The sequence below is a fragment of the Pleurodeles waltl genome, chromosome 9, assembly GCF_031143425.1.
Source record: "Pleurodeles waltl isolate 20211129_DDA chromosome 9, aPleWal1.hap1.20221129, whole genome shotgun sequence".
NCBI lineage: Eukaryota > Metazoa > Chordata > Amphibia > Caudata > Salamandridae > Pleurodeles > Pleurodeles waltl.
Window position 1 is genome coordinate 1,052,909,752 of NC_090448.1, and position 19,056 is coordinate 1,052,928,807.

The 19,056-nt window shown below is 46.1% G+C and overlaps 1 protein-coding gene across 1 annotated transcript in view; it reads left to right on the top strand.

Annotated features, from left to right (window-relative positions):
* Positions 1-19,056, top strand: part of L2HGDH (L-2-hydroxyglutarate dehydrogenase) — a 108,140-nt gene that overhangs the window by 73,372 nt on the left and 15,712 nt on the right. Inside the window, exon 7 of the mRNA XM_069208690.1 lies at positions 9,752-9,919. Within this exon, the coding sequence (XP_069064791.1) occupies positions 9,752-9,919 (168 nt within the window). The remainder of the gene's footprint in view (positions 1-9,751; positions 9,920-19,056) is intronic.

Here is a 19,056-nt window from a genome sequence, read left to right on the forward strand (position 1 = left end):
GTCGCCATTACTATCTCCGGCTTCACCAACTTCACCCATGTCATCGGGCCATCCTCCTTCAGTGTTCGAGGTTCCGCAGCCTCAGATGTTTTCTCCGTCTTTGCAGACGTCGAGACCGGCGTCGGTGTCTCCTTCGATCCAGGCACCCCAGTACCCGGCTTTCCCAGCCCTGGAGCTGATAGTACCGCATTCCTGAATGCGATGTTTTCCATCTTCCAACAGATGGCTCAAGGTGGTGGACCGGCTGGTCCTTTGGGCCCTTTGGCCTTCAACATGGGTGCTCCGGCTCCACTTCGACCGGCACCCTTTATGCCCTTTCTCCCCCTGGGGAACGTGGGCTCGGTGCCGGTATCGGCTCCTGAGGCTTCGGCTCCTGAGGCTTCGGCTCCTGCGGCTTCGATGTCTCAGCCAGTGACGCCGACTAGACCTCCTCTGACTCCGGGACAGTCTTCACACCGTCCGGCTCCTCGTTCGGCGCCGAAGAGAACTATGGTGTCTATAGACCCGGAGTCTGACGGATCCGAGGATCGGCGTCATTCTTCGATGTCCGCTGACGCCATGTCGACGCTGAGGATAGAGGAGAGGCTGCACTCGAGGAGGCTTGCTCTTCGCCTCCTTGAAGAGCAGGAATACCAGAGGCAAGCCTTGGAGGAAGGGGAGATCGAGGACTCTCGTGAGGGTCTCCATGGACTTGACACTGCTAGTGGTCTGGATACCTCCCCTGAATGGGACTTGTCATCACCTGGGGAGTACACAGAGGAGGCGGCCACTTTTCATTCTGTCATCAGAAAGGCAGCTGACTTTCTGGACCTCCCTTTGCCAGTGACTGAGGCCAAGCAGAACATCTTGACGGAAGTGTTACACCCTGCCTCTACATCTGCAGAGCCACTTTTGCCTTTCAATGAAGCACTACTGGACCCCATTATGGAGGTCTGGAAGAAGCCAGTGTCTTCTTCAGCCGTCAATAGATCTGTGGCTCGGAGGTATCGGGTTGCACCGGCTGACCCAGGTTTTCTTTCCAGGCATCCAACACCTGAAAGCCTGGTGGTCCAGGCTTCGTGCTCAGCAAGATCTGCTCCTGTGTCCTTTCCAGCTGTACCCTCGGATAGGGACTCTAAGAAGATGGACATGTCATCCAAAAAGGTGTTCTCGTCATGTAGCATGGCGTTGAAGTCCACCAATGCTACATGCATTTTAGGAAGATACATTTATGCCCTGATGGACGAGATTAAATCGACGCACACAGAGGTTCCTCAGGAATTATTGAGCCTGGTCTCTGACGCTCAGGCAGCTGCAACCCAGGTTATTCAATCTGGGTTGGATACATCTGACTCGGTTGCTAGAGCAATGGGCACTGCTGTGGTTACGAGGAGGTAGGCCTGGCTTCGTAGCTCTGGTTTTTCCTCTGATGTGCAGTCGACCCTATTGGACCTTCCTTTTGATGGTGACAAGCTGTTTGGTGCCAAGGCAGATTCGGCCTTAGAAAGGTTCAAAGAGAGTAGGGCCACGGCCAAGTCGCTGGGCTTGCAAGCCACTTCCTCCAGATTTTTTAGGAGGTTTCGAGGATTTGGTCGTGGTTCCTCCTCCTCCTCCTTTCGAGGGAAATTCCAGCAACCCACCTCTGCTCTCTCCTATAGATCTTTCAGAGGGAGGGGTAGGGTCCGTACCAGGGGAGCCAGTCAGCAGCACTCTGCCTCTTCCTCATCCTCTGGAGGGGTGCAGCAGGGGAAGCAGCCTTAGGCTTCCACCAATTCCCTCTCACTCCACTCCTGTAGGGGGGAGGTTACTGGATTTTCTCCACAAGTGGGAGGTCATAACATCAGACTCCTGGGTTACCAGCATTGTGGGAAAAGGCTACACCCTACCCTTTCAGGAGTTTCCGCCCCCCATCCCACCCGTCCTTCCTACTGTTCAGAAGAACACATCCTGTTACTAGAACAAGAGGTTCAAGTCCTCCTTTCAAAGGGCGCGGTGGAGTTGGTTCCAGAGCAGGAAAGGGGTCAAGGTTGTTACTCTTGATACTTCCTGATTCCCAAGAAGGATGGTCGGTTGAGGCCAATCCTGGACCTGAGGATCTTGAATTGGTTCCTCAAACAGGAAAAGTTCAAGATGCTGACCTTAGCTCAGGTGCTTTTGCCGCTGAACAATGGAGATTGGATGGTGTCTGTCGACTTGCAGGATGCTTACTTTCATATCCCGATACTCAAGTCGCACAGGAAGTATCTCCGGTTTGTGGTGGGGTCGCAGCACTATCAGTTTGCGGTCCTCCCGTTTGGTCTTACTTCAGCACCTCGAGTCTTCACGAAAGTGATGTCGGTGGTTGCAGCGGAGCTCAGAAGGAAGGGGATAGCAGTATTTCCTTATCTGGACGATTGGTTGATCAAAGCCAAGTCTCCGGAGCTCGTGTTGCATCACCTTCAGTCGACCACTCAGTTGTTGTTCGACCTGGGTTTTTTGGTGAACGTGCCCAAATCTCACCTAGAGCCCTCACAGCGCCTTCTGTTCATAGGGGCAGTACTAGATACAACATTGAATCGAGCCTTTCCTCCGCCTCAGCGGATTCAGGACATTCAGGCATTGGTTCCAATGTTTCGAATTGGGGCGGTTATTCCGGTCCTCAAGGTCCTACGTCTGCTCGGTCTGTTTGCTTCTTGCATACTGTTGGTCACACATGCTCGCTGGCACATGAGGGCTCTTCAGTGGTGCCTCCGAAGGCAGTGGTCTCAACACAAAGGAGATCTCGAAGGCTCGGTGAGGATCTCCAGAGATACTGCCACGGATTTGAAATGGTGGATTGCGGACGGCAATCTGTCCCGAGGAAGGCCGTTCTCGCAACCTCCACCTGTGGCCACAGTAATAACGGATGCTTCCACTCTAGGGTGGGGAGCTCATCTGGGGGATCTGGAGGTCAAAGGTCAGTAGAACAGATGTTTCATATAAATCTGTTGGAGTTACGGGCTGTACGTCTGGCTCTCAAGGCCTTCCTCCCATCCCTTCGCGGTCAGTCGGTTCAGGTCCTGACGGACAATACTACCGCGATGTGGTATATAAACAAACAGGGAGGGGTAGGGTTGTACCTTCTCTGCAGAGAAGCTCTTTGGCTATGGTCCTGGGCAAAGGACCATCCGATTTGCTTGGTAGCGAATCATCTGGCCGGAGTCTTGAATGTACGTGCGGACAGTCTCAGTCACCATTTCTCGGCCGATCACGAGTGGCGCCTCCATCCAGATCAAGTCCGTCTAATCTTCCAGATGTGGGGGTTTCCTCGGATAGATCTGTTTGCCACTCGGGAGAACTCGCACTGCCCGTTATTCTGCAGCCTCCAGTATCCGAGACAAGGAGCATTGGGGGACGCGTTTCAGATGACCTGGTGCGACCAGTTGCTTTACGCGTTTCCCCCCATACCTTTGATTCCTCGAGTTTTGAGGAAAATACGCCAAGACCGGGCCCAAGTCATCTTAATAGCTCCGGATTGGCCAAGGAGGGTATGGTACACGGACCTTCTCCAACTCTCTCTGTGCCCTCCGCTCCGTCTCCCTCTCAGGGCAGACCTCCTCTCGCAGTCACAGGGGCAGGTTTTACACCCCCACCTCCAGAGCCTGCACCTTCATGCCTGGAGATTGAACGGGGCAACCGGAGTTCTTTCTCTCTCCCGCCTGATGTAGTGGATGTTATCTTAGCGGCCAGGCGACACTCCACTAAATCTATCTACGCTAATAGGTGGTCTAAATTTGTGGTTTGCTGTGGAGAGAGGCAGATTGATCCCTTACGTGCTCACTTGTCAGATGTTTTATCTTTTGCATTGTCTCTAGCTCAGAAGGGTTGTGCAGTGGCTACGGTTAAGGGGTACTTGTCTGCCCTTTCAGCCTTTCTTTGCCTCCCAGACCAGCCTTCTTTGTTCAAATCCCCTATAGTACTTAGATTCTTGAAAGGTCTTGTTAACAAATTCCCTCCTACCCCTTTCGTTATGCCTCAATGGGATTTAAACTTGGTTCTAACTTTCCTTATGGGGTCCCCTTTTGAGCCCATGCACTCTTGCCCCATAAGATTATTGGTCCTAAAGACGGTTTTTCTGGTTGCAATTACTTCTGCAAGGAGGGTGAGTGAGTTGCAAGCTCTATCTGTGAAGCCCCCTTACACCTCTTTTTATGGGGATAAGGTGGTGTTGAGGACCAAGGCTGCTTTCCTACCGAAGGTTGTTTCACCCTTTCATATGGACCAAACGATTACTCTTTCCACGTTTTATCCTCCACCTCATCCTTCAAAGGAAGAAGAGAGACTTCACCGCTTAGATCCAAGGAGGGCGCTAAGCTTTTATATAGACAGAACGAAGGATTTCAGGCTGGAGGACCAGCTCTTCATCGGGTACGTGGGAAAGAGGAAAGGAAAGGCAGTCCACAAGAGAACACTCTCCAGGTGGGTTGTTCTTTGCATTAAAATGTGTTACTCTTTAGCAAAGAAAGAACCCCCTGATGGTATAAGAGCTCATTCCACCAGAGCTAAGTCGGCCTCTTCGGCCTTGGCTAGGGGTGTTCCTGTGGTTGACATCTGCAAGGCCGCAACTTGGTCATCCCTTCATACTTTTGCGAAGCATTACTGCTTGGACTCTGAGGTCAGAAGGGATGGCCATTTTGCACGGTGGGTGCTGCAGGATTTCTTGGTTTGACCATTCAGGCACCCTCCACCTAGTGCGGTACTGCTTTGGGACTCTATTCATTAGGTGAGGAATCCACAGGTAGTTGTATCCATCAGAAGAACGAGTTACTTACCTTTGGTAACGACTTTTCTGGTGGATACATTAGCTACCTGTGGATTCCTCACGGTCCCACCCGCCTCCCCGTTGCCTGTCTGGTCTAGCCAAGTCATTCTTGAGTGTGCTCCTCTTGGTTTTGAGGACTTGTATATAATCTGTATATATATTTATGTTGATATATATTGTTCATATATTTGTTTATTTGTTAAAAAAAAAAAGAAGGATTGAGTTATTAGAATGATATATTTATTTGGAATATCATTAAATTTTGCTATTTGTTCTTTCATTTCAATGGCCTATTATTCACAGGCACGTAAAAAATGTTGGTACTGACGTCGGCACGTCGGCGGGGACCTCTTATTGCCTGTATGACGTCAGACGGCGTCGCGTGGGCAATTGTGACGTCCTCGTCGACGTGCAGAAGCTAGGAAGAAGATTTCCGTTGAATGCTGGCGCAATGGGAGTATTCATTTGGTGAGGAATCCACAGGTAGCTAATGTATCCACCAGAAAAGTCGTTACCGAAGGTAAGTAACTCGTTCATCTGCTTCCACATTATCACACCTCGGAATGAAAACCGCCCAAAACTTATACTAATATAACTTGGATTTCAACCTACCTAATCTGGAAAACGCCTTTCCTATACCGTTACTATTAAGAAGTGAAAAAGGAGGTTTGTGATTCATAGTGATGCAAAATGCCTTCTCCCATACATAAGTCTAAAATTGTTTAACTCCCCAGACACAAGCTAATACTTCTCTTTCAGTAGTGGAATGTTAGCTTTCTACTTGTGATAATGCTTTGCATGCAAACAGTATAAAGGCTAACTTCACAGCTTTGACTTGGGTCAATACTTCTAAACCTAACCCACTTGCATCAACAATTACAAGGTTTCCTGCAAATTCTGAAAGTGGACGGAGCAGCGAAGCACTTACAGTAGCACATTTGAGGTTTTTGGAAGTCTGATCATGAACAACTTTGATCTTTTACTCCTTTTTAAATAAGGATTATTTTTTTTAAGAATAAGCAACATTTGAAAAGTTTGGACAAAACATGATAAAAACTCACACAAATCAAGGAATTATCCGAGTAGATCTTTAGTAACTGGTCTGGTAACTTCCACAGGAGTTTTAATAAGCACATCATTAATTGGACCAATTCCCTCTGTTGAAATCTTATGACCCAAATTTTGAACCTTCTCTGACAGAAAATGCACGGATACAGCTGTGAAGTCATAGCCCTATAATGCACATTCCCAGCAGCTTATGCAAAATATGATTATGCTTCGCAAGAGATATTCCAGAATATCATCCTAGAATGCCACCATCCCCTCCATTCTTCCAAAAAGAATATGTATGAACTTCTGGAACACCAAGGCAGTGGAAACTAATCCAAAAGACACCCTGATGCATGTAAATGCTTCATCAATAGTTCTAAACCCAGTGATGTCGCAAATTTTCTGTCAGCTCAGTCTGATGATAAGCAGATTTGAGATCTAAATTATAGAAGACATTTGCCTTATCCAATGTTGTTAACAAGTCTGTGAGGCTGAGGGGTGGCATTCAATCATAATGTGACTGTTAGTAGACCTTGGGTTGACATAAAGTCTCAAAACTCCACTTTGCGTTTTTTCACAAGCACAATGTCCAACACCCATTCTGAGGCATCAACAGTTCCAGTAACATCTGAATCAGTCATTTCATGCAACGTGTTTGACAACTCTTTCCTGGAACTCATTGGTACATTAATAAGTTTGTGCTTGATAGGTTCAGCATCTTGCTGGAGCATAATTGGATGCTTAAAAACATCAACCTTTCACAGACCATTATGAAAATCACCATTTTCTTTGTTTAATAAACTTTCAAGTGCCTCATCTTGAGTTACAACACATTAATGGTGGGCGGATCCAGCGGACTTTCACTACACGGAATTCCGTAGAGTTACATAAAAACTCAGTAAAATCCCACAGAGTTCTGTAAACGGGCAGCAAATATGCAGCTGCTGTTGCTTGCTCTGCAATTTACCACCAGTAGTGTGAGCAGCGCTGAACGGCACCATATGTTGCGCAGAGGGTGCAGCCATTAGAGTTGATTTTGCTGCAGTTCGAGTAGAAAATCTACTTGAGCGGCAGCAAATCTACTCAAACCTCAGCCCCCTGAACGCTACTGCCCGCATTAGAAAATTGCTCTCTGTGACGCCAATTCTCACTTGGCAACTCACATTTTCTGAAAACTTCCACCAGGCATCGATTGACAGAATTTAGCCAGAACTGTGCATTAAACAGTAATGCTGAGTGACAAATATTCTGCCTATTCCACGGGCAGAACAAAACACTCCACCCACCCTCACAACACATGCATTCTGCATACTTTCTAAATCAGTAGAAAACACTGGAACTCTGGCATTTGTGTTCAAAGAAATCCCCATTTTGCCTTGGTGACGCCAACCGAGTATATGTTGTCCTTCAATGACCACATACACTTTTCTAATAATATGTCTATTCTTTAATACAATTGTGGATATAAATCTCTTAACATGTCATTTTTCCATAGCCAAACACTTTTATATCATCTGGCTCTAATTCTTTAATTCCTCCAATGCTTGTAAAACAAAAGCCTGAATTAATTGTAAATGGCCGGCCTGAATCAGCCATTACCTCTTCCTCCACACCATTGATAACAGTAGAACAATTTGATGAATTAAATAACCCTCCATCAATTCCAAGTAGTACAACTCCACTGCAACCCTCTATATCGCAAGTTTTCGAAACATTATTCACCTTCTAACAAACAAACAATTGACAAGGAGGTTCTTTAATTACACCTAGCACCAGGTTTTCCTAACTATAAACTGCATCAGAACATGTTCTACCTGTTACCCCCTTTCATCTGCACATTTGAAAACTGTCCAGTTTAAAAAGCAAAACACTCTTTACTGGGTAAAGTTTAAAAGCAGCAGTAGGTCCAGTAGACTGACTGGTGTACACTTGACCGTATGTTGAAGATTATTGCCAGTGAATGACTTGCGACAATCCCTGTATTTGACAAATTTGACTCTCTGCCCATCACAGTATGTGACTCTTCTGTACAGTGTGCCTTTTAACCTATCTAATGCTTCAGTAAAACAGTCACAGTTCACAGCAGGAACTCCTTTTTGGTGCTGGTATCTCAGGTAACTGTTCAAAACCTTTTTCACCTTGATTTCCTTAAAGATTCAATAATTAACGTTTTTTCCGTTCAAGAGGAAAGTATTTCATCAATAACCAGCATACTACTCTTGAATAATCTCAACCATTTCCACTGCATCATACACAGCTGCCTTGGCTCATGTAAACCGGTGGTGGTGAATACCGCACTGCATGTTACACTACAAAGAAAACTTCAGTAAGAGGGTGTTCTTGTCATTACAACTTGCGTTAGATTTTAACGTATACAGACATGTTGACTGCAATGCCAATATCAAAGGCACTGGATATTGATATTGTGCGATATGACTATAAAGATTACATACAATATGGCAATTTGCCAAACAATCAAATCACCTTGTGCATCTGTCACTGAATGTTACCAACGACAGGCAAATGAAACATAAGGTGTGCTTAACAGCAAATTCTCAGAAAGACAGACAATCAAAGAACAAAATGTGCCTGTCACTGACATTCCTTTTTTTCTGTTTTTTAAGACAGTGACTCAAATTCCAAGATCAGCCTGTCACCAGTCTAAAAACGTTCCACTGCACAAATTTGTTGTAATTATTGCGGGCAAAGCTGACAGAAATTACAAAAATGGTTCACTGCTCACACAAATATGGCCACTGCCCTATGACGCTTGTTGGGCTTGTCTCCAACTGAAAACACAGCAGTTATTTTACTGGAAGACCGGAAGACAAATCAAGTTATGCTTTGTGTTCCAGTGGGTCTTGATCTCCAGTGTGGTGGTGCAATAACGCATGTTTTTATAAGCAGTTGGGCTTGCCTCCAACTGAAACCACAACAGAGATTTCACTGGAATCCTAGAAGACACATCCAGTAGTGCTGTATGTTCCAATAAGTGTTGATGGTAGGTGTCACACTTTTCTACTGCCAGTAGGCCTTAAATTCAAGAACAACAAACCTCGCCTGTTCTCCCTTCCAGTGGCTGTGAAGTGTCTTTCAGTTGACTTCTCTATGCTACTAAGTAGGGATTCTCCAGCAGGTCTCTGTGAAGGGCAAGTTTTGAAGCACACTTTTCACCACCAACAATACCAAACCACAGTGAGAGGAGAACAGATGTGGTGAGAAGAAAAAACACCAGCACAGAACTGACCATGGGTGAATAGCAATCGGCAGAATTAAATAGTCGCCAAATATGAATTGACGACACCTTATAGGATGATGACATAGAGGCTTTAATACAGGAGCCCAAGCAGTGTAACAGAAAGCCAGGAGAAACTGAAGTAAAACATGGAATGATGTACAAGGCAATGTCTATCTCGTTTGCCTATGTTTTATCTATCTATACACATATCTATTATTTACCTATCTGTTATCTGTCATTTAGATAGCTATCTTATCTAGCTATGTTTTATCTATATTTTATCTATCTCGTATCTGTCTCTTTTATCTATATATCTTTTATCTGTCTTGACAACGCCAGAGCCAATACCTCTGGGGTTGCCGAGACAAATTGGCTTTGCCAATGCTTCTTTAAAGGCGTGTCCTTATCAGAGTCTCTGTTGCTCTCTACAGTAGTGATCACAAGAGGGTTGTGACAGCTGCGGGCCTTAACGCCTGACGGCTGTCACGTGATGTGGTCTTTAAAGATGGCGTGGCCCGGTCGAGCTTCATAATATGCACTCAGCTCCCAACCCCCCAAATTATGTAATAATGATGAGCCATTATGTATTCCGAATGAGTGCGTAAAGTGGTCGTACATTTGCATGAAGAACGCTGGTTTTGGCTATTAGTTTGCTTCGCGTGTGAGAGCTGTATTCTCATTTTACCGGTTTTCCTTTTCCTAAGGGAGAAGAGGTGCGCTGCCAGTATGTTGTGACCTGCGGCGGGCTATTTTCGGACCGCCTGTCGGAAATCAGCGGATGCAGCCCTGAACCCCGAATTGTTCCATTCCGTGGGGATTACCTGGTGCTGAAGCCTGAAAAATGCTATCTTGTGAAAGGGAACATTTATCCGGTATGCACGTTTCATTCCTTTTTTAACAGATTCGTTACTTCAAGGAGGGGCTACCACACCCACACTCTTGTGCGTTCTTGCTTTTCTGACTGTTGCCTTTCATAGACTTGTGGTACTTTGTGACCCTATTTGTGACCGAGTGTTACCCCCAGGTGGGATACCACTCCGGGTCATTCCATGTTGTCCAGTGTTTCCAGGCCCGTGATTCCTGGGTCTGAAAATAGCAGGGCCTGACAATCCTGCCCAGAAACACTGCTTCTCGTGACTCAGCGGTGTTGCACCTGGTCCCACTGCCACCCTCAGCATGCATCCATAAATGTTTTTTCCATCTCTCTCTTTGCCTCTTCCACCTTCACAAATGCCCTCAAAATAGCCCTGGCATCCATTTGCCACCTGCTTCAACCAGGTGATACTGGAGAACCCTATTCTGGCCGAAACTTCCCTGGGAGAGAAGAGAAGCGTGGAAATGGGTCTGGTATTCCTAGTCCGACTGTTGGTTCCATTTCCGGGTGGAAATAACTCATCATCCCTGGATATAGGTTGAGAGACACCAACTGCATATGCAGATTCTGGTCCCGAGGTACGATTCACCTAATTCTGGGGAACTCGTAACAAGGGCCAAAGCCCCAGGCCTATTCTGTGGTTATCTGTGGCAGTGAGACAGGTGTAAAAGTACTGGAGCTTAGTATAGTCATCGAAAATAATCCTACAGCAGAAATGACCACTGATGCCGAGGAAAGCTAGGAAAGGAATCCAGCTTCATCTGTTTAATTGGACATTAATGGATGTTTTAGGGGATGTCATCATATAATTTAACAGTATCCAATAGAGTAGTAACAGACAACCAAATAACCACCATCTTCAGAAATCATTTATCATAAAGGCACAGATTTTGTGAAAGAGGATAGTTCAACCGTATGATTGCACTTTCCATAATGCAGTATTCTGCCTTAAAGCCCCATAGGTTTGCTCTACAAGTTGGACAAAAATAGTCTACTTCAAACTCTACGAATATTTCTTATTTCTTGATCCATAGTTATAGTGGTTCAATTAACGATTTATTTTTCAGTTCTTTTTATGGTAGCATTGCTTGTTGGCTTCTCCTTTTCGATCTTCTGGTACCAAAACTTTCAAACACACCATAGTCACTGTGGTAAAGGGGCCTGAGCATTTGACATGCTAAAATAAAAACAAAACTATTTGGGGTAGGGGAGGATGTAAATTGACAGACCTCTGTCTAATATTTCCACATAAAATAGACTGATATTTAAAACATGTACATTGGCAGACCTCTGTCTAATATTTCCACATAAAATAGATTGATATTTAAAACATTCAAAAAGAAAAGTTAGCTTCTGATGGATACCTAGCTGCAGATTCCTTTGCAGGGTCAGCTTGGATCTGGAAACCATTTGAATCGCTCCAGTGCGCCAGCGCGTGTTACCATCAGTCTTCATTGTGCATCTGTCCTGTCCCTGGACATGATAGTATGAAGCTACTTATAGACATCACCCCTCTGCACTGACTTCAGTTCCTCTTTTTTTCTCTTTTTTAATTCACCTTTCAACATGTATCTAAAGCTCCACTCCTCCAGTTTTCAATTTTTCAATTTTTCACTGCAGCTTTTTTTTTGTAGAAAACTTTTGATAACGTACAGGTATGCTGCGCCCCTATCCTCAAATACTCCTAACACGAAGCACAATCCAGGTTCTATGACAAATGCAATGTCTTGCATCCAAAGGCCATCGGGGAGCGAGAAGCCAAATTCTATGTCGTGGAGCCCAAAAATTGGGTTGTCTTGCTCCAAGTCGTGTGGATGTTCCCACTCCCACTCCTGCTCCTGTGCACCACCTTTGCATAAATCAAAGCCAAAATCAAGTTGGAAAAAAACCAAGAAGTCCAGTTGAAGCTCTTTAACTTCTCAATGCTCAGGCTCTAAGGAGAGGTCTCACAGCAGGTGCTCAAAAGGCCTAAATGCGGCTTTGATATTTTGACTTCGAACATATCTGATCGTGGAGCTAATACACTCAGACTTTGCCCAATCATGTCAAATCAACAGTAGATCACTGCCTTCAAAGAGACTGTGCTTCACCTCCTTTGAGATGGTTTTGTGCCTCTGAGCTGCACCAGTCCATCTGGACCTCAAGTCATCCCCAGCACTAACTAACAAAACGCAAATTTTACAGCTCCATCTTCAGTGCAGGTCCAGCCATGCCTCGCCTCCTTTGCTATAGGTTTTAGTTGTTGTTTCTTTGTCAGTGGTGCTCCCGGCCTCAGACGCATTGGTACCAGATGCCAGTCTGACTCCGATTTCATATCTAGAACTTGCTTTGCTTAGGGCTGTGCTACAGTCAACGAGGCCTACACTCAGTTTGATTAAGAGTCTCCATTGTTCCCTTGCTTTGGAGGCAGTATTTCAGGAAGGTGGAGGCTTTCTTTGCCATTGATGCTGATTCTTTTCAGGGCCTTGATTATGGTCCCTGCTGAAGAGGCAAGGATGAAAAGGTGGACCACTAGCCCCCCCCCCTTCACTGATGTTGGTTGGTTTTTAAGTTGGTCTCCAAAGTGCAAGTGTCGTGGAGGGACTGAGTTTATCCCTACCTCCCCTAGAATAGAGTACTTGTTTGACATTGGTGGTGTGCAGAACTATAGAGGTCATAGATCTACAGCTCCAACCTTGGAGGCAGTGAAGACTCAGGCCAGCCCTTTGAAATTTTATTGCCTGGGCCTTTGACTTCAGAGTAACTATTGCCGTTCAGTGAAGCCCTGATAGCCAGTAAGTCAACCGATTGTAAGACCACATGACCTGCACCAGGTGATCCACCTTTTGTGATGGAGCATCCTACTCCTGAGAACCTTCCAGTTCAGGCTTTTAAAGCAAGTCGACCGAAGCCACTGCTCCCCCTTACAGAGAATCCCAAAAAAGATAGACAGTGTGAGTAAGAGTCTTTACATCAGAAACCTAGCACGTAGATCCTTGAATGCTATGTGTTTCCTGTATCGCTACACTCATGCCGACTGGAGTATGGTGACTGAGGTATAGCCTACTTTGCCAGAAGACTTTCAAAACTCCTTCGTTGAAGCAGGACCAAATGGTTAGGACACCGGAAAATATATGTTCGATGGCATCTGTCGCTGTAGATACGCATGTTCTGCAATAGCTCGCCATCTGGTGTTGGGCCGGAGTGTTACAAGTTGTTTTTCTTCGAAGAAGTCTTTCGAGTCACGGGACCGAGTGACTCCTCCTTTTGTCTCCTTTGCGCATGGGCGTCGACTCCATCTTCGATTGTTTTTTTTCCGCCATCGGGTTCGGACGTGTTCCTGTCGCTCCGAGTTTCGGAACGGTAAAAATAGTTAATTTCGGAAGATTTTCGTCGGTATTGTTGCGTTCGGGATCGGCGTACTTAGATTCAACACCGCATCGAAGATCGAAGAGCTCCGGTGCCCTTCTGGGTAGTTTTTTCGATCCTCCGTCGGGGCCTGGTCGGCCCGACCGCGTGCTGAGGAACGCCGATGGAACGGACCCCGTTCCGTTTCTGCCCCAAATGCCACAATAAATACCCCTACACAGACCAACACTTGGTCTGCAACCTGTGCCTGTCACCTGAGCACAGCGAAGACACCTGCGAGGCCTGTCGTGCGTTCCGGTCCCGAAAAACACTCCGAGACCGTCGAGCCAGAAGACTTCAAATGGCGTCCGCACCGACAGCCCAACGGGAGTTCGAGGAACAGGAAGAAGAAGGTACCTTCTCGATCCAAGACTCAGACTCCGAAGGATTCGACGACACACAAACCGTGAGTAAGACGTCGAAAACCACACAAAGAAACATTTACAAGGCCCAGGGGACGCCACTGCCACCAGGCCATGGCTCCACCCATAAATTCGGTGGCCGACCGTCGGCACCGAAAAAGGCCCAAACAGTGCCGAGATCGTCCGACTCCGGTCGAGACACCGGCACGCAGCCTTCTCGGGACCGAGAAAGTGCTGGAGACAAGCCTCGACACCGAGATGCCGGTGTGGACACGGCTCGACGCCGAGACAGCGGCACCGAAACAGATAGACGCCGAGAGGTTTCGGCCCCGAAAAGGAAAAAAGTCACCTCGGAGCCGAAAAAACACGCAGACAAAGTTTCGACGCCGAAACAAACTGCAAGCGACCCAGCTTCAGGCTCTTATACAGAAGAGCACTCGCTAACCTCCCAAATGCAAAAGCATAGGTTTGAGGAAGAGCTACAAGCAACTGATGTGGACCATACGCAAAAGCGTATCTTCATTCAGCAGGGGACAGGAAAAATAAGCACCCTTCCCCCCATTAGGAGAAAGAGAAGGTTGGAGTTCCAGACGGAACAAGCACCACAACCAAAAGTGGTTAAAAGAATTACACCACCACCCTCTCCTCCGCCCGTGATTAACGTTTCACCAGCACAAACTCCATCTCACTCCCCAGCTCACACCACCATGAGCCAGGGTGACCAAGATCAGGACGCATGGGACCTATACGACGCCCCAGTGTCAGATAACAGCCCGGAGGCCTACCCTACAAAGCCATCTCTACCAGAAGACAGCACCGCGTACTCTCAGGTGGTGGCTAGAGCAGCACAATTTCATAACGTAAGCCTCCACTCAGAACAGGTCGAGGATGATTTCTTGTTCAACACACTCTCCTCCACCCACAGCTCCTACCAAAGCCTGCCTATGCTCCCTGGTATGCTCCGGCACGCAAAAGACATATTTAAGGAGCCGGTCAAAAGTAGGGCAATCACACCAAGGGTGGAAAAGAAGTATAAGCCGCCTCCTACGGACCCGGTTTTCATCACTACACAGCTGCCACCAGACTCTGTTGTTGTAGGAGCAGCTAGGAAAAGGGCCAACTCTCACACATCTGGAGATGCACCACCCCCAGATAAAGAAAGCCGCAAGTTCGATGCAGCTGGTAAAAGAGTCGCAGCACAAGCTGCAAACCAGTGGCGCATCGCGAACTCCCAGGCACTACTTGCGCGCTATGACAGAGCCCACTGGGACGAGATGCAACATCTCATTGAACATCTGCCCAAGGACTTCCAAAATAGGGCGAAACAAGTGGTTGAGGAGGGACAGACCATCTCCAACAACCAGATACGTTCCTCCATGGACGCTGCAGATACAGCTGCACGGACAATTAATACATCTGTAACTATCAGACGGCATGCATGGCTCCGAACGTCTGGATTTAAACCAGAGATTCAACAAGCAGTTCTCAATATGCCTTTTAATGAAAAAGAACTGTTCGGTCCAGAAGTGGACACAGCGATTGAGAAACTCAAAGATACGGACACTGCCAAAGCCATGGGCGCACTCTACTCCCCGCAGAGCAGAGGGAATTACAGCACATTCCGTAAAACGCCCTTTCGAGGGGGGTTTCGGGGTCAAAGCACACAAGCCAGCACCTCACAAGCAACACCGTCCACTTACCAGGGACAGTATAGAGGAGGTTTTCGGGGACAATATAGAGGAGGGCAATTCCCTAGAAATAGAGGGAGATTTCAAAGCCCCAAAACCCCTACTACTAAACAATGACTCACATGTCACTCACCCCCTCCACACAACACCAGTGGGGGGAAGAATAGGTCATTATTACAAAGCATGGGAGGAAATCACTACAGACACTTGGGTTCTAGCAATTATCCAACATGGTTATTGCATAGAATTTCTACAATTCCCTCCAAACATACCACCAAAAGCACAAAATTTAACAACACACCATTCCAATCTCCTGGAGATAGAAGTGCAGGCACTATTGCAAAAGAATGCAATCGAATTAGTGCCAAACACACAAATAAACACAGGAGTTTACTCACTGTACTTTCTGATACCAAAGAAGGACAAAACACTGAGACCAATCCTAGACCTCAGAGTAGTGAACACTTTCATCAAATCAGACCACTTCCACATGGTCACACTACAAGAAGTATTGCCATTGCTAAAACTACACGACTACATGGCAACTTTAGACCTCAAGGATGCTTATTTCCATATACCAATACACCCATCGCACAGGAAATACCTAAGGTTTGTATTCAAAGGAATACATTGCCAATTCAAGGTACTGCCTTTCGGATTAACAACCGCACCAAGAGTCTTTACCAAATGTCTAGCGGTAGTCGCTGCACACATAAGAAGGCAGCAAATACATGTGTTCCCATATTTGGACGACTGGCTAATCAAGGCCCACTCGTTCATACAGTGCTCAAATCACACAAATCAGATCATACAAACCCTCTTCAAACTCGGGTTCACCGTCAATTTCACAAAATCCAAAATTCTGCCACGCAAGGTACAACAATACCTGGGAGCCATAATAGACACATCAAAGGGAGTAGCCACTCCAAGTCCACAAAGAATTCAAAATTTCAACACCATCATACAACGCATGTATCCAACACAAAAGATACAGGCAAAGATGGTATTACAACTCCTAGGCATGATGTCATCATGCATAGCCATTGTCCCAAACGCAAGACTGCACATGAGGCCCTTACAACAATGCCTAGCATCGCAGTGGTCTCAAGCACAGGGTCACCTTCTAGATCTGGTGTTAATAGACCGCCAAACTTACCTCTCGCTTCTGTGGTGGAACAACATAAATTTAAACAAGGGGCGGCCTTTCCAAGACCCAGTGCCACAATACGTAATAACAACAGATGCTTCCATGACAGGGTGGGGAGCACACCTCGATCAACACAGCATACAAGGACAATGGAACGTACATCAAACAAAACTGCATATCAATCACCTAGAACTTCTAGCAGTTTTTCAAGCACTAAAAGCTTTCCAACCAATAATAGTTCACAAATACATTCTCGTCAAAACAGACAACATGACAACAATGTATTATCTAAACAAGCAGGGAGGGACGCACTCCACGCAGTTAAGCCTGCTAGCACAAAAAATTTGGCATTGGGCAATTCACAACCAAATTCGCCTAATTGCACAGTTTATACCAGGGATACAAAATCAACTCGCAGACAATCTCTCTCGAGATCACCAACAGGTCCACGAATGGGAAATTCACCCCCAAATTCTGAACACTTATTTCAAACTCTGGGGAACACCTCAGATAGACTTGTTTGCGACAAAGGAGAACGCAAAATGCCAAAACTTCGCATCCAGGTACCCACACAAACAATCCCAAGGCAATGCCCTATGGATGAACTGGTCAGGGATATTTGCTTACGCTTTTCCTCCTCTCCCTCTCCTTCCTTACCTGGTAAACAAACTCAGTCAAAGCAAACTCAAACTCATATTGATAGCACCAACTTGGGCAAGGCAACCCTGGTACACAACGCTGCTAGACCTCTCAGTGGTACCCTGCACCAAATTGCCCAACAGGCCAGATCTGTTGACACAGCACAACCAAAAGATCAGACACCCAGATCCAGCATCGCTGAATCTAGCAATCTGGCTCCTGAAATCCTAGAATTCGGGCACTTACAACTTACCCAAGAATGTATGGAAGTCATAAAACAAGCAAGAAGGCCATCCACCAGGCACTGCTATGCAAGTAAATGGAAGAGGTTTGTTTGCTACTGCCATATTAATCAAATACAACCATTACACACAACTCCAGAACATGTAGTGGGTTACTTGCTTCACTTACAAAAATCTAACCTAGCTTTCTCTTCCATTAAGATTCACCTTGCAGCAATATCTGCATACCTGCAGACTACCTATTCAACTTCCCTATATAGAAAACCAGTCATTAAAGCATTCATGGAGGGCCTTAGGAGAATTATACCACCAAGAACACTACCTGTTCCTTCATGGAACCTTAATGTTGTCCTAACTAGACTTATGGGTCCACCTTTTGAACCCATGCACTCCTGCGACATACAGTTCCTAACCTGGAAGGTGGCATTTCTCATCGCCATTACTTCCCTGAGAAGAGTAAGCGAGATTCAGGCGTTTACTATACAGGAACCTTTTATACAACTACACAAAAATAAAGTCGTCCTAAGGACCAATCCTAAATTTTTGCCAAAGGTTATTTCACCGTTCCATCTAAATCAAACAGTGGAACTTCCAGTGTTCTTTCCACAGCCAGATACCGTAGCTGAAAGGGCACTACATACATTAGATGTCAAAAGAGCATTAATGTATTACATTGACAGAACAAAGAACATCAGAAAGACTAAACAACTCTTTATTGCATTTCAAAAACCTCATGCAGGAAACCCAATTTCAAAACAAGGTATAGCCAGATGGATAGTTAAATGCATCCAAATCTGCTACCTTAAAGCTAAACGACAGCTGCCCATTACACCAAGGGCACACTCAACCAGAAAGAAAGGTGCTACCATGGCCTTTCTAGGAAACATCCCAATGCAAGAAATATGTAAGGCAGCCACATGGTCTACGCCTCACACATTCACCAAGCACTACTGTGTAGACGTGTTATCCGCACAACAAGCCACAGTAGGTCAAGCTGTATTAAGGACATTATTTCAGACTACTTCCACTCCTACAGGCTGATCCACCGCTTTTGGGGAAATAACTGCTTACTAGTCTATTGCAGAACATGCGTATCTACAGCGACAGATGCCATCGAACTGAAAATGTCACTTACCCAGTGTACATCTGTTCGTGGCATCAGTCGCAGTAGATTCGCATGTGCCCACCCGCCTCCCCGGGAGCCTGTAGCAGTTTGGAAGTTACCTTCAATTATCTATATATGTATCATCTCAACCTTAAATAGGTGCATACTTAGTCACTCCATTGCATGGGCACTATTACTACAATTCAACTCCTACCTCACCCTCTGCGGGGAAAAACAATCGAAGATGGAGTCGACGCCCATGCGCAATGGAGACAAAAGGAGGAGTCACTCGGTCCCGTGACTCGAAAGACTTCTTCGAAGAAAAACAACTTGTAACACTCCGGCCCAACACCAGATGGCGAGCTATTGCAGAACATGCGAATCTACTGCGACTGATGCCACGAACAGATGTACACTGGGTAAGTGACATTTTCATTTAATGTCCTTCCCGGTTACCACGTATTGCATTGCTTAGACTTTGGGCACCAGTGTTGTTATTAGATAACACCCTTAGATATATGCCACTGGGTTTTCATGGACGTTTAAGCCTCACTTATGATGCAAG